General features: G+C 38.4%; 1 protein-coding gene across 2 annotated transcripts in view; it reads left to right on the forward strand.

The window, feature by feature from the left end:
* Positions 1 to 27,675, forward strand: part of LOC146639603 (CUB and sushi domain-containing protein 1-like) — a 480,470-nt gene that overhangs the window by 104,039 nt on the left and 348,756 nt on the right. For both annotated transcript variants that reach the window (XM_085353830.1, XM_085353836.1), the window contains exon 2: positions 20,766 to 20,982. In XM_085353830.1, the coding sequence (XP_085209956.1) occupies positions 20,766 to 20,982 (217 nt within the window). The remainder of the gene's footprint in view (positions 1 to 20,765; positions 20,983 to 27,675) is intronic.

The following is a 27,675-nucleotide window of genomic DNA, read 5'->3' on the forward strand; positions in this document are numbered from 1 at the left end:
ATTCTTTTCTGAAGTGACATTATCTAAGCTGCTCAACAAACACACTAAGGGGGAAGTTGGAATGTTACATTTCAGACACTTCGATAAGTCTTCACATATCTCGCGCCAAAACTTCTGAACTGGTGGACAGAACCAAAGAGCGTGGATATAATTGTCCGGTGAATTGGTTTGGCAGTGCGAGCAGTTGTTGGTAGACGTAAAGCCCATCTTGAACATCCGATGACCTGTATAGTGCACTCTATGTAATATTTTGTATTGAATTAATTGAAGACTGGGATTTCTAATTAGATGAAAGGTTTTTAAGCAAATCTGAGACCAGAAGTTTAGGTCTAAGTTAACTGATAAATCCGCTTCCCATTTTGCAATAGGAAGTGATATTGATTCATCTGTTTTAGAAAGCATTCTGTATATTTTGGATAGTAATTTGGGGGGTTTAAGAGTAAGAAATTGAACCACACTTGGTGGTGTTTGTAGTTCAACTTGACCCGGTTTAAATTTCTTTTTTACTATGGATTTAATTTGTTGATATTCTAAAAATCTTTTCTTGTTGATCCCATATTGTGTAACTAGTCCGTCAAATGAAATAAATTCTGTTCCTTCTAGTATATGTTCTAAATATTTGATTCCTTTATCACTCCAATCTGAAAAGTTTATCATATTATTGTTTTGTAATATGTCAGGGTTGTTCCAGATAGGTGTACGTTTGCATGGGATTAATGAAGACGCCGTCAATTTTAGAAACTCCCACCATGCTGTCAGAGAAGAGCTGATGTTGATGCTTTTAAAGCATTCATGTCGTTGGATGTTTGAGCTGATAAATGGTAGGTCTGAGATCTCTAGATTATTGCAGAGTGCTTGTTCTACATCTAGCCAAGGTTCATCTAAGAGGGTGTGTTTTAGCCATCCTGAGATAAACTGAAGCCTGTTGGCTAAGAAGTAGTGCTGAAAGTTAGGCAGTTCTAGTCCTCCTTTATCCTTGGTCTTTTGTAGTGTTTTTAAGCTTATACGTGGGGGTTTATTTTTCCAAAGGAATTTGGACATACATGAATCTAGAGATCTGAACCAATCTTGTGGCGGTTTAGTTGGGATCATTGAGAATAAATAATTTATTTTTGGTAAGACCATCATTTTTATAGCGGCAACCCTTCCCATGAGTGATATGGGTAGACATTTCCATCTAGCCAGATCATCTTCTACCTTCTTTAAAAGTGGGATATGGTTTAATTTAGTTAGATCTGCAAGCTTGGGAGAAACATTAATACCTAAATATTTTATATTTCCCGATTGCAGTGGTGTAGAAGAGGAATTATGGAAGGAGCAATTAATCGGTAGGACTGTAGATTTTGACCAGTTAATTGAGTAATCTGATATTCTTGCAAAAGAGTTTATCAATTCAATCACCCCAGAGATATTGGTTTGTGAATTTTGGAGAAAGAGTAACACATCATCCGCATAAAGGCTGATTTTATGTTCCACGTTCTTGCATTTTATGCCCTTAATTACTGAATTCTGTCTAATTGCTGCTGCTAGTGGTTCAATAAAAATTGCAAATAGTGAAGGGGAGAGTGGGCATCCCTGCCTGGTGCCCCTCAAGAGACAGAAGCTGGAGGATGTCTGGTCATTTGTTCTAACACAAGCTGTTGGGGAATTATATAATATTTTTAACCAGTTTATGAAAGAGGATCCAAAACCAAATTTGTGTAAAGTTGCAAATAGAAATTTCCAGTTAACTCTGTCAAATGCTTTTTCTGCGTCTAAAGAGAATATTGTAGTTTCTAGGTTTTTACTGTATGAGTAGTCTATCAAATTAAGTAATCTACGTGTATTTGTTGATGAGTGCCTACCTTTTATGAAACCAGTTTGGTCAGGATGAATTAAGAGGGGGGTTATTTTCTCCAGTCTCTTTGAGAGAGCTTTGCAGATTATTTTAAGGTCTACATTTATAAGGGATATTGGACGATAGCTTGAGGGATATACAGGGTCTTTGCCTGGTTTTAGCAGGAGATTAATGTTTGCAGAATTCATATTTGATGGAAGTCTGCCCTTTTCTTTAATTTCCAACAACGTTCTGTAGAAAACTGGTGCTAGAATCGACCAGAATTCTTTGTAGAATTCTGCAGGAAAGCCATCTGGACCTGGAGCCTTATTATTGTGCATACTTATCAGGGCTTCCTGGAGTTCACCTGGTGTCAGTGGTGAATCCAGTGCCATTGCTTGAGTGTCCAATAATTTTGGAAGAGTTATGTTGTCCAAAAACTGATCAATTTCTTTTTTAGATGGGTTTATTTGTGGTGAATACAACGTTTTATAGAAATCCCTGAAAATGTTGTTTATTTGTATCAGTTCATATAATGTGTTCCCAGATGAATCTTGAACAGCACATATAGTTGTTTTTTCTTTATTTTCTTTTTTCCCCTTATATTGAACTGAGGACAGCATTATGACTCGCTATCTCCTCTGGTATTATGAGACTGGATGGGCCAGGGCCGTGCTCATTGTTGTAGCTATATCTGCAACAAAATGTACAGTCCTTTTTAACATGTTATGAAACTTGTTATTTCTTCAACATGTGTTCCCGATTGCCATTTTGTAAAATGCTTTAAACTTAAATACACATTTAAAGCTGCCTTAAAGTTTGATGTAGCATGAGCTATGCTCAAAGACAAAAGTCATAGCTTTGACATTTGATTTGGCTTTCTTCTTGTGGTGTGCTTCTGAGTTGAGGTTCCCATTTTGGGAATACTAAAAACATTAAGAAAAAGTTTCTGTCATTTTCAGGAAAAGAAATCCCGTTGAAGGAGAATGTAAATGAAAGAGGGAACGAGAAAGATTCATACATAGTTCTGAGGGTGGGAATGGTGACTGGATGTCAGGCTCCTTGGGAGTCAGACAGCTCGGGGACCAAAATCACGAGGAAGCCTGAAGCAAGCTGCTTTTACTTAATTCTTTCTCTTTTGATGCAATCATTGTTTGAGCCCAGATGTTGGTTTTGCAAGTTTGCAGCGTTTTTTCTTTTTTTTTTTACGGTAGTTCAAATATAATGTCAAAGCAGTAGTGTGTGTCTCCTGAACTCTTCAACATTGTAGCAGTTCAAAAATGTATTCTGTTTAATCTCAATAGGAACCCATTCATAGTAATATGATTACCATCACCATAATAGGCAAATTACAATAGCCTGTCATGTAGAACGACTCATGCTGAGTAGGCACGATGCATTTGACCTGTGAATAAGTGTATGTGTCCTTGTTTTTTCTCCTTCCCTCCTCTCATACACTTTATATATACCACATATATTTATATTTACTTCTCCTCCCTTTATCACTCTTTCACCACATCATTCTCACTCAGTCTCCCTGCACGGCCTTTTTTATGTCTTTCTAACACACTCTTAATCGGTGATTACTGCAGCAAGAAAAGGTTAGGTGAGAATATTGATGGGATTTTGTTGTCATGGGAAGTGCTGAAGGCAAAAAGCAGCATCCGCTGAGTTTAATGATCCTGTTTGTATGTGTGTAAATATGACGTAGTTTGTTAAAGAACTGTGGGCTTTTAGAGACGCACACACACTAACTTGCACACGATAGAAGAAGGATGTCCCAGGTTCTCGGAAATGCCTCTCTGTCTCAATCTGTTTTCCTGAAAATGACAATGCGATGTGATCATACAGGATATATAGCTACACACAAACAAACACATGCAAAGCTACAGGGATCAGGACATGGAAAAGACAAAGCGGCGTGGATTGGAAGACAGAGTAATAGAGACTGGAGGACACTAACATATGCACAGAAAAATACAGAAGTGCATCAGTATTTTTGAACCTTCATTTATTAATTTGTTTGTTTGTTTGTTTTGGCCTACCTGTTTAATTCCCTTTAATCCTCGTGTTTCTGAGGAAGCCCTCATGAAGTGAAGATGTCACCTTATCTTAAAGTTGTTGCATGCACCAGTGTGTGCGTGTGTGGATGTTTTGTGTTGTATGCAAGCAGTATGATCAGTTAAAAATGTACAATTGTCTCTGCATGATGCTAATAATTACATTGTTTCTGCCATTTCAGTTTTATCACCCCCCCCCCCCCCCCTCCCCCACACACACACACACACATGCACACACATTGCATAAGAATAACTGTTCAGGTCGGTAAAATGGGCACATAGAAACTGTTGCTATAGAAACACCAGAATAAAAGCACCCTCCCTGGTAACGACACAAGTTTTCATTTCTTACTGAGAGATGGGAAAGGGGGTTTCACTCTTTGTGTTCTATCCGTTTCTCCCTTTTTCCCTTCCCCCTTTGAAACTAAACAACAGCCTCTCCCACTTCTCTTTCCATGTTCCACTTTCATTCCATTTCTCACTCACTCGTTTTCTTTCAACCTCCCCTTCTACTTCCTCAGAAGGGCCTGTTTCTGCTAGTCGGATTCATTGCAGTAGCGTACTTGGTCATGACTGACAGATTTTGGGGTAATTTCATGTCCAGTGGCAGCAGGGCTCCTGGTGATGCACCTGCAGTGCCGATGCTAGAAGCTGGATTAGGAGGCATAAATTATAGGTATCAATCTTGAAAAATCAGATCAGCTCCTTTAATCCCTTTTAGCAGCAGTGTACTCTCACCCTACTCTGGTATTTTTGTAAGAGTCCAGAGGTAGTGCACAAACTGATTTGAAAGCACAAATTCACACTATTCCAAATATGCAACAAGTGAATAATAGTTTTGATGTGGGTTCAGCAGGTTTTCTTCAGGGATGAGGACTGTGTTAGCTGCTTTGAAAATATGCATATTCAAATTATAGGCTGCAGATGGATACCTGTTATGCAGCCTTCAGAAAGATGCAGAATTTAATCAGAGGAGCTGGGAAGCCCCTCATACATAATGAGCAATTTTAGCTGACAAATACTGAAAAAAAAAACATTCTTGGTGTTTTTACATTTCACAGAAAAAAAAAGAAAAGAAAAAAACCTATAAATGTTTTAAGATTAAATAAAAAAACCCATTGAGACTTTATTTATTTATTGAACCAGCATTGACCCAACTAATTTGTGTTGACATCCTTCTCTGGTCTGCTCTTTCCCTAATGTTGGCATAGCAGTGTCACTGCAAGCTACACCATTATTGAGCTCATGCAGGCAGGAAATTATCCACTTGCAGCAAGCAAATAAACCGCTTGCATCAGTGCAAGATTGCTGTGAGTAAACTGCTCCAGCGTGACATTATGTCTGCAAATATCTTATATGTGACACATTTTGCCAATATGCTGGTCTACATTTGGCTATGATAGGAAATTTGTCACAGCTTTGGGATTTTTAAGTAGCATAAATTCATTACTGTGAGCAAATTCAGCAATACTGAATGTTCATTACTTGTTGTGAATAAATCAAAAATCAATCTAAAAAGTTTGCCAGTCTAAAAATAAGTGAATGTGTTTTATCAGCAGTGGATTGAAACCCAATACTAGGTTAAAAAGTCAAACAACAAAACATTGTTTTTAAATCACATTTGCATTCTCACCTTTTCTAAATTGACCTCTCCCTACTTCAGATTAGTGCGAACAAAGACAATAAAATACAGATATTAAAAATTTTATGTAAAAAAAGAAAAAGAGGAAGATTGTTTTAATATGGGGAGGTGGTGCACCAATGGTGTTCTGGGTTCAGATCTCCCAGTAGGCTAGGCTGGCTTGTCTACCTGTGTTTGAATGAATTCTCAAGTGGGTACTCTAGCTTCCTCCCACAGTTCCTCCTGCTGTTATAGTAACTGGTGAATCTAAATTGGCCGATGGGCTCAGTGTGAGAGTTTGTGGTTTTTCTATTCGTCTGTGTTAACCCTATGATGGACAGTGGACTTTTCTTGCCTTTTGCCCTTTGTCAGGTGGGATAAGCTCCAGCCACACCATAACCCAAAGGCAGGTTTATTCTTGTTTACAGAGATATCTGCAGACAAACATGATGAGAAGTTGCTCCTGTTTTGGTTCTTTTAAGTCCACTTGAAGGGCACGTGCACAGTTTGTGCATGGTAGTGTAGTGTCTCGGTGGAGTAGTCCGCATGGTCACGAAACACTGTCAGGCACAAAGATGTTTGCACAGAGCTACAGAATGTATGATGATGAAACTACATGCCTCTGAATCAAGCAGACCCTAGCATGCTTGTGGACAGGAAAACCATAACACAACTTATACGCATAAGCAGTAAAGGGTTGAAATTCAATTTTATGTATGTGTGTGTGCAAGAAGCTGATTGAGAAAGAACAGGCTTTTAAATTCTTTGGAAAATTATTTTGGCTTACATAATGTTTACTGTTAAGGATAGGTTGCAGTCAACTAGGAAATCAAGCATCATTATGGATATGGCAATAACTTAAGAAAATCTTTATTACATTACCTTTTCTAGAGTCTTCCTGAGCTTCAGTTCCTTTCTATCTCTCCAATGTGTATTACAATGACAACATGTTTGTGCCTTCATTCCTCTCCGCTGGTTGTTTTCCCCTCTTGCAGTCTTAACTCCACTTTCCCTTTTCACGCATCTTGCCATCTTCATTTAAACTTATACACTTCCAATTTCATTTCCTCTATTTGTGTATGTGTGTGTCTGTCTCTCTCGCTCTCTCTTTTGCACACACAACCTGCCAACTCATGTGAAACGTCAATGTCCCCACAGATGAATAACAAAGCGTACTGCAGCATATAGAGTATTAGGGCCCCAAGGGCAAACGTATGAATGCAAAGAGCTGCATTTGCACTCTTTACCCCTCGCAGCATGTATTCATTTCTGCCTTTCTCCTCCATAGTATATCTTTTTTGTTTCTGTGTCTGGCTTAAGAGTTTTGTGTTAGTTTTTCTTCCTTTAAACTTGTGCATATTTCCCCGTCTTATTTCTCAAGGGATCCGTGCTCAGTGTTGTGGTCAGTTCGCTAGCTAACACACCTTACTGAAATCATATCCAATGAAAAGCAGCTTTTCTACTGCGTGTATGCATGTGTGTGAAGGTGCATGCATTTTAGCTCTTTATGCACATAATAATTATTGCACAAATTGGTCTTTCTGTCTGTTTTGATCCCCCTCACATTTTGTCTAATCCTGTTACTTAAACAAGGATACAAAAATCCACAGGTACCAATAAACTTTCAAGAGAAGTACACAAGGAAAAAAAAAGAAGGAAGGCCTATACACAAATACTAGAATTCACAAGCTCCAATTAATTTCATTGGAGAATGGAAGTTACATTTTTTGCAACTAAATTGTTTAAACCTGGTCATCATTTCAGAAGTATAATGCTGTGACCGTAAAAGCTCAGGGTTAAAGACATACACTTTACCAAATTATTTTTTTCCTAAAACATGGAGTGTATACTATGAGTCATCAATTTAAATGAAAAATGCTTTGGGCCTAAACACTTCTATCAACAATGGTGCAGACTGAATGGCACCTATTGTAAGAACAGTCTAATTATGTTTACATTTGGAGGTTTTTACTTCTTAATTCCCTGCTGATCTGGTATAAATAAAGCAAAATAAAGCTCCAGCTGTAACAACCCCATAATCTGGTGCCAGACCAATTTTAATTTTATTGTGCATTTAAATGAAGTAGTATTTTTAAGTAATTATGTACCCATAGTATATGACCTGTATACTTGATGACCTCCTAAAGTGTTAGCTGCTGTTTTTCACTACTTGATGAACACTTGAGTGACAAAAGGCAATGTTGTAATATTGTAACTAAACAATTATTGCCAACAAGCCATAGCATATATTTTTTGATATATTTATTATGTATTATTTGTTATTTGCATTTTTATTTCGAAATTCTTCAGTAGGAAAGATGATGGTTTGTATTTGTTAGATTTTTATATTAGTTACCTCATTTTATCAAAAACTGATTTAATTTGAATCTCTGTTTTAGTAGATGTAAGTTCAGTTCTGTGAACTTACATTTCTGTAGAATTATTCTAACGCATATTAATTTTTGAGGTCTGTTCCTGAGCAAAAGCAAAATGACAAAATATGACAGTCTATCTTTATTTAGAAATAAGCAAAAGAGAATCAAAGACTTCGTCAATAAACACATTTGTTTTTTTTAAATAAAGCTATGCCTGCACTATGGGGTGCTTCATCTAATTACATTATATACACTTTAATGATCACTTTGTGCACAGACAGTTTGTGTATCAATTTGTCTGCAGCGTTAGCAAGATGCTAGCATGATACTCAGGCAGCTGGTTAGCATTAGCTGCTTGGTAGGGACAGGCTAAACAAAGTAGAACCCACACACTGACACAGGCTAATGTCAGACTGCCAGCTAAAATATTGATTGGTAAATGGACTGCCCTTACAAAGTGCCTTTCTACCTTTAAGAATCAAGCACTTTACAATTGATGCATCTTATTTAAACATTTGAATGAATGAATGAGTTAACAGGGGGTGATTACAAGAAAATTCTTTAAGATTTGATGTTGCACGGTATAGAATTCAAGGTGAACAATACAGCGATCAATCACAACATTAAAACCACTGACAGATGAAGTCAATTACATTGATCATCTTGTTACAATGCAATGAACACTAAAACAAAAGTAAATAAAAGTGTAAAAAAAATTCCAAGAAAGAGCCCAAACTCCTGTTTTCTGGCTGAAAGTGTGATTATGCCGCTCGCCGCTCCACCTGCTACCCCACCTGCCTCTTTATGCGGGCTTTTGTTGGTTGTTATTCTTCCTCATCTCACAAAATGGTTTTCTGGACCCTGCATCTAGGAAATGATACTAAAAGGCTGCTAGGTGTGTTAAAATTTGAAAAGAGGTCCTGACCAAGCGTCAGCGTGTAAAGAGTTGGGAGTGAAATTGTGCTGAAAATACTTTAATAAACTCCAGGTTTGAAGTAAACATTTCATGCGGTCCTATAAATGCACACACCTAGAAACCACTAAATAAGATTTATATTTATTGAAAGTAGATGCAAATGCAAAGACTGATCATGTGACTTTCAGAATCCGCAGAATAAATGAAATAAGAGGATATTTCACACCAACTTTTTAAAATGAAGTTTAAACTAGCTTCCATTTTTAGGTCTTCCTGCTACAACAGTCGTTGTTTCAACGCTCAAAAGATACCTAAATAAATTAAATTAAATTATAGTGTGAAAAGAGCATAGTGATAAATGAAGGTTGTTTGAGAGACATGAGAGCGAAAGAGAAAGGAGGAAGATAAGTGGATAATTTTCACAGCAGGAAGAGTTTCTAATGGAAATTAACATAAAATTATAAGGGACACACCTGGACAGGGGAGGCTTTGATTCCTTTATGAAGGTATAATTTGGGTTTCCATTTCTCTGTGTGTGTGTGTGTGTGTGTGTGTGTGTGTGTGTGTGTGTGCAGGTCTATCCCAATGATACATACACCTGCACCTAAATAGGAAGAAATGACAAACAAAACTGCATACAGGTTAATGTGTGAAAAGAAAATGTGTCTTTTAATGTAGTTATCTGTTTACTCGTGCACGTGTTTGTAATGTTTATTTTAATCACCGTGCATTTTTTTTTTAGTTAAATCAACAAAAACTATTGGCTAAGATCAAAACCTGGCTCACACAGTGAAAGCATGAAGGAACAGTAGGTATAAGGGTTCAGATTTACTAAGCGAAAGTTTGAGCCATGCCTCGTTTCTGTATGTTTTGCTTGGAAAATGGGAAACAAGCACAGTGATTTGTTGAAACATTCAAACATGTAGGGAAAAACAGTATATAAGTATTGGGTATGACCATCTTTATTCTACAAAACAACCGTAATTCTCTTTGTAAATTCTTTAAGTAGTCTTCAGGAATAGTTTTCCAGGCATCTTGAAGGATATTCAAAGCTCTTCTTTGAATGCTGTTGCCGTTTGTTCTGCTCTCTGTCAAGATGATTCTTTAATGGTGGGTCTGGGATCTGGGGAGGCCAATCCATGACTGTGTGTTCGTCTATCCGGGTATGCTTTTACTGCATTGGCAGATGCTGATCAGACATTTTCCTGATCGTACTGCATGGCGGATGAAAATCTGATGGTACTTTTCTGTGTTTATAATTTGCCAAGATCTCCAACACCACTGCCTGGCAGCTCAACACCATGACACAGCCTTCACTATGTTTTACAGATGGCTGAATACATTCATTGTTGCACCTCTTTCCTGGTCTCAAGCTGACAATGATTTGAAGCTGACAATCAGGATTTCTGCCCTTTTCCCTTCCTTAAGAATAACTTCTTGACAGCCAGTCAGCAGATGGAGCAACTGAATGGCCAGGTGCTATGTCACGTCTCTGCTGTCAAGGAAATTACTTTCAAGTATTGTTTATCTGCTGTAGATAGTTTATTTTGGGCATACCGATTCTTCTTTTCTCCTCCACTTGTCCAGTTTCCTCAATTTTTTTAAGTTTTTAAACTGCACACTATGCTGAGATGTGCATATGGATATGAAAGGTGTTCAGAAAACCTGGAGAGCAATCGCTTACTAAGTATTCATAAACTATAAAATAAAGCACGATCGCAACATTAGCGTGTATCCCAAGGTCTTTTTCCTTACTGATAGATGGTTGTTACCAGTTAGCAACAATAAACACTGCATTTTAATAAAAAACCACCAAAACAAACTCAGAAACAGAGACTGGGACAACAACAATAAAGCTGTCTTTAAAGACTAAAGCTGCTACTTGTGATGGATCATAGAGGGGGAAAACAATTGGTGATGCTTTTATTTAGAGAATAGAAAACCACTGTTCACTTTCAATGGCCGCAGGACCACTTTCATTTGTTTTTGGGTTTTTTTGTTTGCAGTAAAAACAGCATTATTGTCAGATGAAACAAGCAATTGATTTCCAGTGTCAGGGAGAAAGATAATACTTAGAAAGGGATAAAATTACAGAGAACGAGAGTAAGCGAAAGACAAAAACAAATGCAGATGTGGGACTTTGAGGTGCCAGGCTTCTGTTTTTTTCATCAGTGACAGAGTGACCCACTCTTGATCGCTAGTTTCAGTTTATATTACAATATCTCAGCATAATAGCACTATTTACTACATACCAACACGCTCCAATACACCCAAGGCCATATCGCCTCATACATGCAGACTCAAAAACACACTTATAGACAAAACACATATAGGATTGCTTACATAGCTTGCTTTCAGCACCCAATTTGCTTTGCTGAGCTCTAACACACATTCAGGAGGTTGCTGAGTTTGTTGATTTAAAATGTTTCCAGCTAGCTTTGACCTTAGATCCTATGCATGTTTCTGATGGAAAATCTGTGTGTGGTTTCTTGTGTGCTGACTCTGGCTTGTGGGGGTATATCATATTTCTGGGGTTACTTTTCAAGAATACAAAGAAATTCATACATTTTGTTTCTGTTGTTGTTGTTTTAGCCCATCTCCAAAGTAAGCGAAAAACTGAGCATACTGCCTCTTTTTTTAGACACAGCGCATGCTAGGGGGGCATCAGCGATTTCCATTGTCACATCTATTCTAGTAAGATGGCTCTGTGTATATTTGCATGTTTCCTTCATTGGCTGATGCACTCCTACATGGTGCTGGAAGAAAAACTAAAAGTTAAACTAAAGGAATGTTACTTTTACACACGCAACTTTACTTTGGATTGACATTAGTTATGCAAGGTGCTGATTTCTTTCTTCTTTCTCCTGCCACAAAATAAACTTTGTGTATGTGTGCGCATGGGTTCTTTGTTAGTTACTCCCTCAACTGCTCTTTAATGTAACGATCTTTCAGCCACTCACATGGTCAAACTGTGGCCAATCAACTCAATGCAACAAGACACAGATAGGAAATACCTGACTGACAAAGGTTTATTTCCATTTTTCTCCAACTGTTGGCGTTAACAGTACCACTACAATTTTTCTATTGTGGATTTTTTTAGTAAAAAATAAAAATAAAAATGCAGATTTCCTGTACCTGTGATCCATATTTCACATGTCATGTCAAAGTGCATGTCAGAGCACAGCTATGAGATTGCTATGACAGCCACATGCACTGTCCATGGTGCTGAAATGATTTCCATTAAAATGGAAAATTCAGTTTAGTGTTTCATTGTTAATTTTAATTTAATTTAACAATGAAAAAAAGACAACAACAGTATTTTCAGTGCAGGGCCATCATCCCTCTGCTTTCTCCTTTCTTCAGCCATTTCTCTTTGAAACCCATTGCGCAGGCTGTGAAATTCCTCCCACTGAAACCACAATTTCCCACAGAGCAAGTTTAGAATTAGTTGGCTTAGTGATCTGTACGTTTTTATCACAACTTCATCTGTCATTCAAAATAAACTGACACAAGTGGAGAAACGTCTCACTCTCCCAGCATGCACTCTTAAAGCTCTGTGATGCCTCCTCTGTACAGCAATAACTGACACCATATAAAAGAAAGAAGAAAGTACTCAGATTTTTGTGACTGACCCTCTTACATAAAAACTTCATGGAGGTACACTTTTGCTTAGAAAATAGTGCCAAACTAAGCAAACATTGGAATTTAAATTTTCTCACATTGATAAAGTATAGATTTTAGGCTTTGTTTCCACTGCCATTAAGTTTCCAACAAATCACCTATTGCAGATTTAAAGAACCAGTTTAATTGATGTGACACATGATGTTGCATGAATCCATAACAGCTGCTTCATTTGTACCCACAGGTCTATGATGACGCTTCTAGGTTGTGGGCAAAACTCTTCTACCTTGCCATAGGGTGCGGAGTTGTTTCCTTACCTCCCTCTTTTAAGCTCAAAACAGCTTTTATGGATCATATACTTTGTCACAATGCACCCTGTCTGACTAAGGCAAACTCAGGTAAAACGAGAGAGTTTAAAAATATCTGTACTGTGAGTTTCAAAATGTACCAAACAAAACAGTCACACTAAGGACCGAACAGTCGTGTTCTAGTCTTGTTCTTTTTTTAGTCAGTCCATTTTGACTTCAGGTCCCTGTGTGGAGTACAAAGATACAGTAACATCTCAGTCACCTTTTTTACTTTGATATGAGAGCCAGTCATGTGATTGAAATTATTTGAACATAAAAAGACAATCTGCACAACTCTTTTATTTCTTGTCTTCGGTAATGAGCTGTTATTGTGGCACATTTCCGCACTGCATTTGCCAACACTTCATAAAAATGCCCCTCGTGCTTTGGCGTGACTGGACTGACATCAGCTCCCCAAACCCCAAACAAATAAGTATGGGCTGCTCTACTGAGACTTTTGAAGCAAATACAAATAATGGATTGACAGAATTTCCACTGGTGCTTATGAACAACCATGTCTGCAGGCACACTAATACTGAAAAATTAATAACCTGGTTTCTAAAAATTTTCGATGATGAATCAGATCTACTTTACAGTTTTCACAGATGGAGAAAGAGTGGTAGTAAGACCAGTGATGTACTTTTAAATGATTTTTAGTTTGAAGTTTGTGTTTGGTTGTGTAACTTCAGCTAGATTTTAATCCTGTGATTCATTTTCATTCACTTTAATCAGATCATAATTATTGAGCTGTAGGTTAAAAGATGATTGATTGCATATGCAGACACTTGGTTTTCCTCAGAAATTCAGATGGTTGGCTTTTGAGCTTTTGAAAGTGAGAATTATATATATATATGTGTGTATATATATATATATATATATATATATATATATATATATATATATATATATATATATATATATATATATATATATATATATATATATATATATATATTTTTTTTTTCCCCACAATGTACATAGAAACACATCGTGTGCATTTCTCTGCCATGATCTCCTTTTCCCCCTTTATCGTTATTTCAGTCTGCTCTATCCTTGATCGTGCGTCTGACACACACACACACACACACACACACACACACACACACACACGCCATTAATCCTATCTATCTCTGCTATCTTCAGACAGCAACCCCTATTCCTTGCTGACAATGTTTGGGATTTACTCTGGATGTAGCCTTGATTCTTCCTGTGTGACTCTGTGTGTTTTTCCATTTGTGTGTGAGCGTGAGTGTCATATGGAGCATGATACATGTCTTTCAATATCCATTGGTTGTTATGGTGACTGGTATTAGAGCATGTGCTCTCCCTTACCTTGCATTTGTTTAGCTGCCCTCTTCTTATTGTCTTTGCACATTTGGTTAACATTGAGTATATTAATATTGAATTTGACATATCGCCCCTTTGATTTAATTGACAAAAGGTTTCTATTCTGTTTGTTCAGTGTTTATTAGTTTGTCAGTTTGCACTTGAATGATTTTTGTGGCAAAAGCAAATATTGCACAACATGATCTTGGCCTCAAAAAGTAAAATCACCGAGTTGAAATTTTGGGCAAAAGACTATCTGCTTTCAAAATCATCACTTTTCTGCACACCCTCATTAAAATAAATGTAATTCTAATTAAAAATATGTGTGCTTACTCTTAGTAAAGTGAACTTAATGATGGCTGTAAAAGGATTCAGACTAGAGAACAAGTGTTAGAAGTAACTGCCTACACAGGAGCACAGGAGAACGTATTTTCCAAAACAGTTTTTAGCATAGTTAACTGCACAGATGGACTTTCATACTATTTTCCAGAGACCTGCTTTTATCCCCAGTGAGCACCAGCTAAATGCCCTGAATGCCTGAATCTATCTGCAGCCCCACTTACTTAAACAGTTTGACAGGGGGGCTGACAAAGACCGTGATAGAGAGAAAGACAGACAGAGAGAGGTTGTGGTATTTGTTCTTTGTGTGATAAATATAGCAGGTGAGTGGGTGGAATGAAAACAACCTAACACTCTAGCAGGATAAGAGAGGAAACACAGAAGATAGATATAATGATACCAGGAGAGAGACAAAGTGACGTAGCGATAATAATACTGAGGAAATGAGAAAGAAACGTAATGACGCTTAGGGAAAGATGAGATGATGCTAATACAAAGATAATTGTGGTGAACGAGTGATGTACAGAGAGCAGATTGGATGAAGGGATGAGAGAGCAGGATAGAGGCAGAAAGAGGAAAAAGGATGGGGGTAATGATGACAGAGCTGGGGGAAGAGATAGAGGAATTGAGCTGCAGGGAGGAAGACCACGAGGTAGACAGAGATGCATGGAGAGAGGTACAGGCATGGTGATAACACCGGTGTAATAAAGAGAGCAAGAATGGACAGAAGGTTTAAGAGAGGAAGATATAGAAAGAGGAGATGGAGAGAGATGGAGGGTTGCAGAGAGACAAACATAATGTGGGAGAGACACAATGATTCTGACACAGAGATAATGAAAAAGAGGGAGGGGGTGGTACATGAGAAGAGTGAGGGGGAAGAGGCAACGAGGGAAAGGAAAAGAGGATACCAGGAAAACAGACAACAGATTCCTCTCCTCTCCTCTCTACTTTTTCATAGCTGGTATTGAATCACTGCAGTCAATAGTTCTACACAGCGTAACTTAGAAAGATGCATTTGATTTGTGGCCCAGCACGCTGTGGAAAGAAGAGGCCAGCATTTGATTTATGAGCCAGGGACCTTGTGGTCAAGTTCACTACAGCTCTCCACCTCTCTGCTGCTTCTCAGCACCTAAAATTTAACAGTCTGTCAGATTGCTATGTAGATTTTTTCATTGCACAGTCAAACCATTATCAAACAAAGCAGATTTTGTTTGGGTATGGAGGGCGGATGTGATTAAGAAATAATTCATTTTCCGCATTGCAAAAAACTATTGTACAAGTGGAAAAGCATCAAGTTGCTGTGGCTTTCCTGCTGACATTTGTCATGCAGTTCCTGTGAATGCCTGTTACAAATAAGAAAAGCATCAAGCATTCTTTTTTTTTCACCGGTGGTATCTCACAGCAGTATTGCTGTGCAGGCTTTCTTGCATAATAATTAAAAGCCTCACAAATACCATGTAAAATCCTCAAATCTGTGGGATCTAAAGCAAACAAAATGTACATCTAAGACTTAGCCCTGTGTAGAAACAGACTGGCAGTGTGCATATTAGCATTTGCATTCACGTCAGCACCTGATTACACAGTGTGCAAACGGCACCACATTTTTATCCGCCTGTGTCTGAAGTGGTTATTTCACTCGCTACTTATAGACACACACACACACACACACACACACACACACACACACACACACACACACACACACACACAGATCTATCTCTTTTTTTTATTCTGTCATACTTAGCGAATAGCAAACTCAGGGTCTATATCTACTAGCTTTTTGCTTCACAACAGCAGTTCAGCTTACCATTCTAATGATGCTTAAAGTTATGCATTACTAGAAATGTAGACGATTTAAGTGAAGAGTGGGTGCTGATTAGCCTGTGTCTGTCAGCTAGGTCTCACCTCAGCTAGTTGAAGTCAATGAAGTCAATTTTCATTGGATATATAAGGTCGGTGACTTCTGGTGCATGTTGATTGATTGATTGATCATTTATTTCAAGCATATGTATAGATATATATAAGACAGAGCATAATTTAATGCAAAAATTTGATACATAAAATGGCTTGCTGTGCAGTTAATGTACTAACACACTGTGAGCCACGTTTTTACTCTAATTTTGATGAATGAAATTCTAGTACTTGTTTGTATACTATGAAAGTATCACAGTATTTGATAGGAATCAGTGTCTCTGCTTTCTACGAACAAACATGAAACTGTTTAGTGCTAAACTTCCCTCTCCAGCAAAACCAGAATGGTGATTGGCCACAATACTAATCCAGATGTGAGTCCAGAAGCAGTGATGTTAGAGTTGGTGTGTCAAGCTTTTATGTAAAGTCCATGGTACTAGAACTAGAAGAATATACCATCTTTTCAATCTATTATTATGTTATTAGAGCACATTTGCACATTGAAATCGATGTGTATAACCTTTTTGTTTTATATTATTGGCAAGTTCTGATAACCAAAAGCTCATTTTATGCTACTTTTAAATTTAAAAAAAGTTGTTGGAATTACAGTGTTTGTTAGAAAGCAGGCCACAGTTGTTTGCTCACTGATGGGCCACAAGAAGTTGCTTCTGAAAAAACAAATTACGGGATTTTACTTCCCTGATATAAATAGGTAGCATAGCTAAGAACACACTACTAACAGTAGAAATCAGTCAGTTTCCCTCTTCAGTTAGGAAACTGAAGAGGGAGTCCTCAACTCTGCATTATCTAAGAGGATAAACAAAGTGCTTTTTACTGAAATGCCCCAAGTATGATGCTTACAATATGGTATCCGGGTTGATGTGCATATCCGCTGAATTCTTCTTATCCCATCTGCTCAAGAGGGGGATCTGGCAGCAGAAAAGATGGCAGACAGAAAGAGAGAGACAACTGAAGACAGAATAAGGTACAGACACAGATACGGCTGAGGGGGAGAGGTGAACTGGGTTGGAAACACAGTGAAGAACAATCTGAAATTAATCTGGACACTCCAGATGGTTTGAAGTTAGTGAGCGCACATGTATGTGTGCTTCTCAGTTCCTGCCAGCTTGTCCATTTGGGCTTGTGTGTAGGTATTTACTTATTTGTGTGTTTTCTGTTTCTTCAGAGATACAACAACATCTGGTATGTACTCAATGAGCAGGTTCTGATATTAGCCTGATGGAAAAAGACAAAAATACACAAGAACAGCCTCACAAACATTTTGTTAACATTTGGTTGACTGGATTATGACCCAGTGAACAGGGAATGGAGTGTGCGCATGTCTGTGTTTGTGTGAAAGACTGCATTCTTAGTAATGTGCAGTTAAATACATGGCCATTGCTCTCTGACAGTTACTACTGGCTTTCATGTGTGTCACACAGACACACACTCAGCACCACACATCTCCATGTGCCTTGTATATTCTTCAAGAGTAAACAAGGACTGGATTAGGAGTTCTGTACCATAATGTTCTGTACCATAAGTTGTGTGCTGTTTTATTTCCGCGAACAACACATGCCTCAAGTATGTGTTTTTCTGTTAAATGTATTCCAGCTAGCATTCCTCACTTAGCTTATTTCATGTTTGATTTACTTTCCTGGTGACTCTAAGTAGCATCAACTACTTCTGTTAAGTGATCCTAGATTTTTACATTTTGAAAACAGCTTTAATTATAATAGCTATATTTTTCTTATATTGAATTATAGAATTATATTGAATTAGCCTGGTAGCTATTTTAATTCTTTAGTATATATATCTGTGCAAATAATGTTCATGTGTACATGTATATATTTAAGTTTGAAACACCTATTGTAACATAGAAATTGCAAACTTTGGATTGCATGAATTATATTGTATAAAGATTTTTTCTATAACTCTAACTGGAGGACTGTGTGTGTTCATGTGTCTGTGCTAAAGTTAAGTCATGACTAATTGAATCATCTTAATTTTGGCTTTTTTGTGATTATGAACCCTTTCCTCAACGGGTTGATGATTTAGGTTTCCACTGATCAATGTCACATCATTTTGTTCCTTAACAAATTACACAGTGTGAGAAGTGTCTATATAGGTTTATATAGGGTTAAAATATATGTTCTACATTTATTCGTATCCATCTACAGGGAGTGCAGAATTATTAGGCAAATGAGTATTTTGTCCACATCATCCTCTTCATGCATGTTGTCTTACTCCAAGCTGTATAGGCCCGAAAGCCTACTACAAATTAAGCATATTAGGTGATGTGCATCTCTGTAATGAGAAGGGGTGTGGTCTAATGACATCAACACCCTATATCAGGTGTGCATAATTATTAGGCAATGTCCTTTCCTTTGGCAAAATGGGTCAAAAGAAGGACTTGACAGGCTCAGAAAAGTCAAAAATAGTGAGATATCTTGCAGAGGGATGCAGCAGTCTCAAAATTGCAAAGCTTCTGAAGCGTGATCATCGAACAATCAAGCGTTTCATTCAAAATAGTCAACACGGTCGCAAGAAGCGTGTGGAAAAACCAAGGCGCCAAATAACTGCCCATGAACTGAGAAAAGTCAAGCGTGCAGCTGCCAAGATGCCACTTGCCACCAGTTTGGCCATATTTCAGAGCTGCAACATCACTGGAGTGCCCAAAAGCACAAGGTGTGCAATACTCAGAGACATGTAAGAAAGGCTGAAAGACGACCACCACTGAACAAGACACACAAGCTGAAACGTCAAGACTGGGCCAAGAAATATCTCAAGACTGGTTTTTCTAAGGTTTTATGGACTGATGAAATGAGAGTGAGTCTTGATGGGCCAGATGGATGGGCCCGTGGCTGGATTGGTAAAGGGCAGAGAGCTCCAGTCCGACTCAGACGCCAGCAAGGTGGAGGTGGAGTACTGGTTTGGGTTGGTATCATCAAAGATGAGCTTGTGGGGCCTTTTCGGGTTGAGGATGGAGTCAAGCTCAACTCCCAGTCCTACTGCCAGTTTCTGGAAGACACCTTCTTCAAGCAGTGGTACAGGAAGAAGTCTGCATCCTTCAAGAAAAACATGATTTTCATGCAGGACAATGCTCCATCACACGCATCCAAGTACTCCACAGCGTGGCTGGCAAGAAAGGGTATAAAAGAAGAAAAACTGATGACATGGCCACCTTGTTCACCTGATCTGAACCCCATTGAGAACCTGTGGTCCATCATCAAATGTGAGATTTACAAGGAGGGAAAACAGTACACCTCTCTGAACAGTGTCTGGGAGGCTGTGGTTGCTGCTGCACGCAATGTTGATGGTGAACAGATCAAAACACTGACAGAATTCATGGATGGCAGGCTTTTGAGTGTCCTTGCAAAGAAAGGTGGCTATATTGGTCGCTGATTTGTTTTTGTTTTGTTTTTGAATGTCAGAAATGTATATTTGTGAATGTGGAGATGTTATATTGGTTTCACTGGTAAAAATAAATAATTGAAATGGGTATATATTTGTTTTTTGTTAAGTTGCCTAATAATTATGCACAGTAATAGTCACCTGCACACACAGATATCCCCCTAAAATAGCTAAAACTAAAAACAAACTAAAAACTACTTCCAAAAACATTCAGCTTTGATGTTAATGAGTTTTTTGGGTCATTGAGAACATGGTTGTTGTTCAATAATAAAATTATTCCTCAAAAATACAACTTGCCTAATAATTCTGCACTCCATGTATTTAGTGATAGGATGGATGGAAGTCTAAGGGTTCTACAAGGTCTTACATTTGCAAGTGTTTGATATGTGAATGTTTGATGTCAAGGAAGTTTACTGAGCGAGCAATGTGATCACATAGTGGATGTGATTTAAAAAGCTTCATATAGTATTTTTGTGCATGTATGAGTCTATATGAGTGTATGTGTTGTGGTAGGTTTTTTTCTGGATGATCATGTTTCTGAGACTGATAACACTGAGAGGATGGAGGCTATGAAATCTGAATATATGCCATGTGTGTTCATATTCAAGTGCTTTGCATGAAAGCTTTGAATGGCATATGCTACTGTGTCGAGGGAGGCTGTGAGACATGTCCTGCATTATATTTGAGTTGTGTGTGAGGACATGGGCTTGTTAACACTGGGCTTTGCATACTGCACATATTTAAGCTCTGCTCGATTTTTGCTTCAGATATACTATCCATTACAATATTTCTAAAGGGTGTGGGGCACAATGTATAAAAGAATGTACGTTTAACTTTGGTCATGGGAGTTTGAATTGTTTGCATATTCCCTCTTCATCATACTGTTCTAATCTCTGTGTAAAACTAAATCTGAAGAATGCATGGAACCTGATCGTATCCTTAAAATATATTTATTGTATAATGTATACTTTAATGCAGGATGTACATTTTCTTACATGTCTTATCTCTTTCTCTTCTAGCTGAGTCTTGTGGTGGTGTAGTCCAAGGTCTGAATGGCACCATAGAGTCACCTGGTTTCCCCCATGGTTATCCCAACTACGCCAACTGTACATGGCTGATAATAACAGGGGAGAGGAACCGAATCCAGCTAACCTTCGTCACTCTGGCGCTGGAGGAAGACTTTGATATTGTATCGGTTTATGATGGACAGCCCTCACCTGGCAACTTAAAAATGAGGTTAGCACTCATTCTTTCATTTTCTGTCTGATGTGGTTTCCTGTTCCTCTTTTTTCTCAGTGTCTTCCCTCTTTCCAACCTAATCTCCCTCCCTCCACATTCTGATTTATCAGCAATGTCCATATATCTACTTGGTACTTGGACCGTTGTATATTTTGTTGGCCATCTTTTCTTCAAAATTTAGAAGAAGACTTAGCTCTAATCTGTCTGTCAATTTTAAGACAGGTAAAATAACAAGAAAATAAACCAAGCAGACATTTTTAATATTACAGTTGTTGGGAACACCGATTACTGTCTACCTAAAGGAGCACAGCGCCGAGGGGTATAAGATATTTTAGTTTCTGAATATTAGATTACTAGATTCATAACTTTTGCACTGTCCACTTCCTGCTGTGACAAAACAAATTTCCCACGTGTGGGACTAATAAAGGTTATCTTATCTTATCTTATCTTATCTTAGTGTATAGGAAACAAAGATATGGTGTATAAACAACTCATCACCTAAGATTTCAGGTTACTAATGACTACTGTCTTTTGAAAGTGAGTTCAAAAACTTGCAGGAGTGAGCTTCATTGATTAAATTTGGCTTATTGCCCAATTCAGCATAATCTGAATAAAGTGCAGCTGCTCCATAGAAGTCCACCTTATACTTACCTCCACCTTATACTTATGCCTTTATGATACGTGCTGGAACTCCTCCAGCATCTCAAAATAGTTACAAGAGGGCAAAGTCACAGAAGCAAGTTTGGCGAATAGGGCAGGTGTTTAGTGAAATGTGTGTAGGTGTAAGAAAGTGCAGTAGTACATCTAGTTTAGATGCCTCAGGTATTCAGACGTGGAGATCCCCAATGCAACTCCTCTGGTGGTTAAGGACTCTTAGCCAGTACATGTGGTTGTGAGTTAATAACTAGAAATTGCTGAGCTCATCTGGACTTTGTTCCACTCTAGAGTCTCTCTTGGTAAGAGGTGGTGAACAGGTTTTCTCCAGTTGATAAGAGTGCTGTTCTCCTGTGATATCAGGTCAAGGAATGAGTCCTAACTATAATATGTGTTGATAATTTTTATGGTCACAATTTTTCAGTTAAGGGCTAAAGGGGTGTTAGGTCATGTGGCCTCAGGATCTTGTATCTGCCTTTTTTAGATAATGTGGTCTTGTTGGCTTCATCAAGCAACGACTGCCAGCTCCCACTTGTTCCAAAGATCCAAAACCTAATTGTAGCTTAAAGACATGCAGGCAGATGGAACAGTGAAACAGTGGCCTGAATATAGCATCCTCTTTCTTCACAACTTCACTGCAAAATTTGAAGTGCTGTTATTTTGGCTAACTTGAATGTAGCATGCAAACTGAGAAAGTCTCACTAGGTTTAACAGCACTATATAGTGGTTAACTAAAAGTGTTCCCTGTGGATCAACAAAAATGTGCAGGAATATATATAAGCCACTGATGAATTGGCAGCATCCCTATTTAGTGAGTGGAAAGAATGTAATATTATTGCAAAAAGGGCAGAGAGAACATCATCGACAGAGCTGGCAAACTGTAGGAAGCTTATTCATAGTGCTCTGCTTGTGTGTAGGAGGGATGAGCTGGGAATGCACCAAGTAGTGTTTAAGGCTGGTGGAGCAGTTATGGATAACATCGGGTTTTTCCTTGAATACATCACATTGCTGTATTATGAGTCAGTGTTTGAATAGAATACTTTTTTTCTTTTAGTGGATGGATAAGCAAGGAATAGACTGTACAGCGTGATTGGGTTGTGTGGAGGTTTACTGTAAATGCAGCCTCATTTTTGTGCTCAGCATACTACCATAAGGATCCTTGGTGTGCTGTTATGCTGAAAATGACCATGGGCAAAGAAAAGAGAATAATTTAAGAAAAGAATCCAAGTTTTTATAGGCTCAAAGTAAGATTTTGTGTCAGTAGTGTCACCCTCTTTATCTGTTCTGCGTTTATCATTTGTGTATGCCACGTGCTAGTTGTAGTTGCCTGTACTTAGTGTATGATTATTTCAGTGGATCTTTTGCAGCGTTGGTGTATGCGACCTCATTATTCTACCTGTTGCTTGTTTTTTACATCCACACCAACCAGACGTGACTAAGAGGGATTTGTTTGGGCTTTTGTTATGCTTGGCCTCATTGAACGGTGGTACGATTATCTCATGAGATAGACTAGCTCAAGAGACTACTTCACAGCATAGCCGTATTAGAGCCTTTACTCTGTTAATTTACAAAATCTCTTTTAAAAGATAGGTCTGATTTAAGAGTGAAATGAGCTTGAGCATGTTGAAATGAGCACAATGATTAAACATATGAAATGTCTAAAGAAACTAAAAGTATATTAAACGCTGCAGCTGCAAAGCCGACTAGTTAAGATTTACTTTACTTACATAAAGTGTTCTGTATGTATCCATTCATCCATCCATCCATCTTCTGCCACTTATCCAGATTTAGGTTGTTAAACCTCCCTCTCCCTGGCTACCTCCTCCAAGCCAAGCCACCTGAGAGATATAATCTCTCCAGTCTGCCCCCAGGCCTTAAACACCTTTTTCCAGGCATCCTAGCCAGATGCCTGAAACACCTCAACTGGCTCCTTTCAATATGGAGCAGTAGGACCTCTACTCTGAGCTCTTCACCGTATCGCTAAGAGAATGCTAGTTTGCCTCTTATCTGTGATCTCATTCTTTCATCACTACCCAGAGCTTGTAGCCGTAGGTGAGGGTGTGAACGCAGCTCAACTGGTAAATCGACAGCTTTGCTTTCAGCTTCCGTTGATGTCATTGTGCATGTCTTCAGACAAGAAATACAAATCTTAGTTTTGGTTATCACCTTTGATTATCACCTTTTTTGCATGCTCCAAAATTCAAGATCTGACATCTTCATGCTTATGGGACTCAACAGAAGACAGCATATATCCATTTGTTGCACCTTAGAACTACACCTTTATTAACAGAATTAAAACACTGTGCTGCTGATAACTGCTTTGGCAGGTGAGCTGACCCGTTGTGGCAGCTGCCACATTTTGCCAGCCTGGTCGCTCTGTCAGGGATGATAATTAGCCCTGGAGTTATTTGGGTCCCACATTCTCTGACCACTACCCAAACATGCCAATAGTATTTCCTTTTTGAACCTTCAACACAAAACATCAGTGCAAGGGTGATATGTTGGGTTTTCCTAGAGCTTCTGAACTTAAGTGCAGTGAGTTGCAGCAGGGAGTCCATTCCCAGTGCCATTTAGATCAAGTGACTAAGCTGGGAGATGAAGGGTCACTTTTTTCTCTTTCAGTTCTTCTGTTGATGTTAGCACTTCTCTACTCCTCTGAATAGTGCAGACATTTCTGGGGACAAGCAGCATATTGCTGAATTTAGACCACTGGCCAGCAGTCTTTTGTGCCCTAGGGCTCTCCCTGGTGTGTGTCAGTACAGGCAAAGCTTCAGCCCTGCTTGTAAGGCTTCCTTTGGCTCCAGCTGGGTGTTAGCAGCTACTGAATTCACCCACTATCCTATTTTTTGCTTATAAAAGAGAGTAAGTTATGTTTTTACATGAAATATTTAAGCCTGCACTAGGGCTGAACGATTATGGAAAATAATCTAATTGCGATTTTTTGCCCCAATATTGCGATTGCGATGCAATATGCGATTATTTTTTAAGGTCTTTGTCTTCTGTATTATTAAACAAAGACAAGCAATACATCATATAGTATGGCCAATACTATATTACATTAATTTTAAACTGTTCTTTCCTGGAAGACAGACCTCTGTTATGATGACATGAGGTGATGCATGAATTGATGACTGACATTTTTATTTAACTTCTTCAATCACAACAGTATATTTGAACATACACAGTTTATTTTTAGCTTACAAACATCTGAGCATAAAGTGCTGACAAGGAACCCTGGTGTAAACATTAAAATGAAAGTCAGTACAATGTGCAGATTGCAGAAATATACATAAAAAAAAAATCAGTGGCTTTACCACACTCAGTTTTTCGACATCTGTGAACTACTAGACAGTCATTCAATTAAAAAATAATATTAAATAAATAAAACTAATAAATAAAAAATACACACATCTTACTGATCTCTGCAGTCAGTAACATTACACATAAAGTGCAAACATAATAGCAATTGTATAAACACACACACAAACACGCCTTTAAAATTTAAAGGCGTGAAATTGGACGGTCTAGCCTTCTGATTAGCTAATCAGAAGGCTAGTTCTGATTAGCGTCACCGCTGTCTCGGTGGAGTTTAATAAACTCGGCCGTCTGCTTCTTGCTATCTAAAATATAACCAGACACTGGTGTAAATTCTCGACTGTCTCATACTTCTGTTTAATAAGTTTTCTGTTTGACGTTTAGTCAGCTGTGTGAAAACCAAGGAGGAACCCACCCTGGGGATTAATAAAGTTTTATTTTATCTAATCTAATAACTTTAATCTCAGCCAAACCGATTTACTCACGAACAAACAAAACACTGAAAAAAGCCCAACAATAACATTTTTAGGTTGTCTAAGTGACTTATATATTACGTTTAACCCGAGCAGCGAAACTCCGCGGTGATCTGAAAATGATGTGCCGGGAGTTGTGCCGCTCTCGGCCGCATCAGTAACCCTCGAGCTCCCGGCTAGCTGTCGAGCTGGTGGGTAGCAGACGCCTCTGAAAACGTCGAAGCACTTTTGCAAATATGGGATATCTTGATAAACCGAGCAGATATTTGATGTTTACACAACTACTTTCTCGCCTGAAAATATGTTAAAAGTTTATTTTGTGACCCAGAAAGATTAGTATGAGTAATTTTAAAACTTAGTAGCGGCCGCCATTGCTGGAAACTGGAGTTTGGCTGGGCCGCGCTATGAATTCTGGGATATGGTAGTATTTTGGACAGCCTTATAATCGCAGTATAATCGCAGCCTTTGCGGTTAGAAAATTGCACTTGATCATGTCGCGATATTATCGCAAATGCGATATATCGTTCAGCCCTAGCCTGCACATACAAGAGCTGATTTAAATTATCCGGCTGTTCTCTGAGTTCCACAAGGCCAGTCATCGGCCAGTTGACCTAAAACCCTCTCCTCTTCTCAGCTAGTGCTGATATGAACCCATCAGGCTGCCTACATGGACAGTGGGATGCAGCCAAGAGGAGCTGACTGCCCTCTCTTTGTTCAGAAAGAAGAACACAGAAGACACAGGATATATCTTTCTCTAGCAGCCACCCCTCCAACTGCCCTTGGATCATGCGTACGGGGAATTCTTCAATCTCATATATAGAATAAGGGCTGACCTGGCATCTGTGACCTCTTCTTACCAACCCCAGTTGTGCGTCAGCAACGGTAGAGAAGGGGTAGATAGATGTATAGATTTATTTTTACTTTATTTTATATAGAAATTTCAAATGTTAACAAAATGCTGCAGCTACAATACGAAAGAAGAAGTTGAGAAGAAAATTCTTGAGTACTGTAGGTATTAGTTTTGACTAGTTTTGAGTATTTTTAAGTCCTTTTATCACTGTCAGTCCTGTCCCACTGGTGAATCCTGTCCCACTGGTATTCATTTCAGCTATGTGAATTCTAGCTTACTGTTCCTAATGTGAGATAGTAAGGAAAGTAAAACTTTTTTTGAAAGACTTACTTATAAGTTAGTATCAGGTAAAGGTAGTTGGTGGGGTTTTTTTTTGTGTGGTAGTGCTGTGTTTCTGGTGAGTTGGGATAATATTTATATTACTGATTATAAAAGAATTGGTATGATAAGTTGCCACTATTTCTGTGTAGTTGCTGGTAGATTTTTCTCTGCCTCACTTGGGGGCTAAGAATAACAGTGTTATTTTAACACATAACTGTGTTATGCTATTAAATTAACATTCTCTATTAACGTCATAGACGGGCAGGAATGATAACATTTGCTACCTAGCTGCAGCATTAACATCACTGCTTTATTATTAGCCATAGCCACTAGCTGTTATCTTAATGATAACAAGCAGCTTATGTGGTTATCAGGTAATTGCTAATGTTAATGTGTGCACCATCCAGGCTAATATTTATGATAGCCGTTTCTCTGTTGTTGAAATGGGAGCTCTACTGACCTCCTGAAAATTTGGTGTAGTGAATTTCAACTACCTCAGCTACTTGTGACAGGAGGAGCTGTGTGCTTGTAGGTTTGCATTGCTGGTATCAATACTGCTGCATGATACTGTGGGATGAGTATCTATCAAATATTTATTTTTAGTATAAAATGGTATCCGTCTTTTTTTTGACAACCCTACTAGAATCAGTGAGTGTGTAACCTGTTATTATTTCAAGAACAAGTAAGTATTAGAACAGGGTTTTTTCTTTGGACAGATATGAGAAAATAGAAATCTTTAATACGAATGAGAAGTGTTGTGTTTGGAGAAGGGAAAACACTGCATACCTGTATCACAACTAGGGATGGGTACCGGTATCCGGTGCCTTGATGGCACCGGTTCTGACATAAACGGTAGTAACCAGACCGAAAAGCAGCGCACATTTCGGTGCTTTATTTCGGTGCTTTTTTTTCCTGAGCTGTGATACACTTTAGATTCTAGCCAATCATTTTACGTTTCCCAGGATAGTAGGCGGGGCCAGGTACGTACGTTCTTTTAGAGCAGAGCTACAGATTAAAAATGCCCAAGGCGAAGCGGTCAAAGTCTGGCTGTACTTCACAGCAAAATATGCAAACTCA

The sequence above is a fragment of the Diplotaxodon limnothrissa genome, linkage group LG1 (genome assembly GCF_057381915.1).
Source record: "Diplotaxodon limnothrissa isolate DT_005_m linkage group LG1, D_limnothrissa_male_GT1.1, whole genome shotgun sequence".
NCBI classification, from domain to species: Eukaryota; Metazoa; Chordata; class Actinopteri; order Cichliformes; family Cichlidae; genus Diplotaxodon; species Diplotaxodon limnothrissa.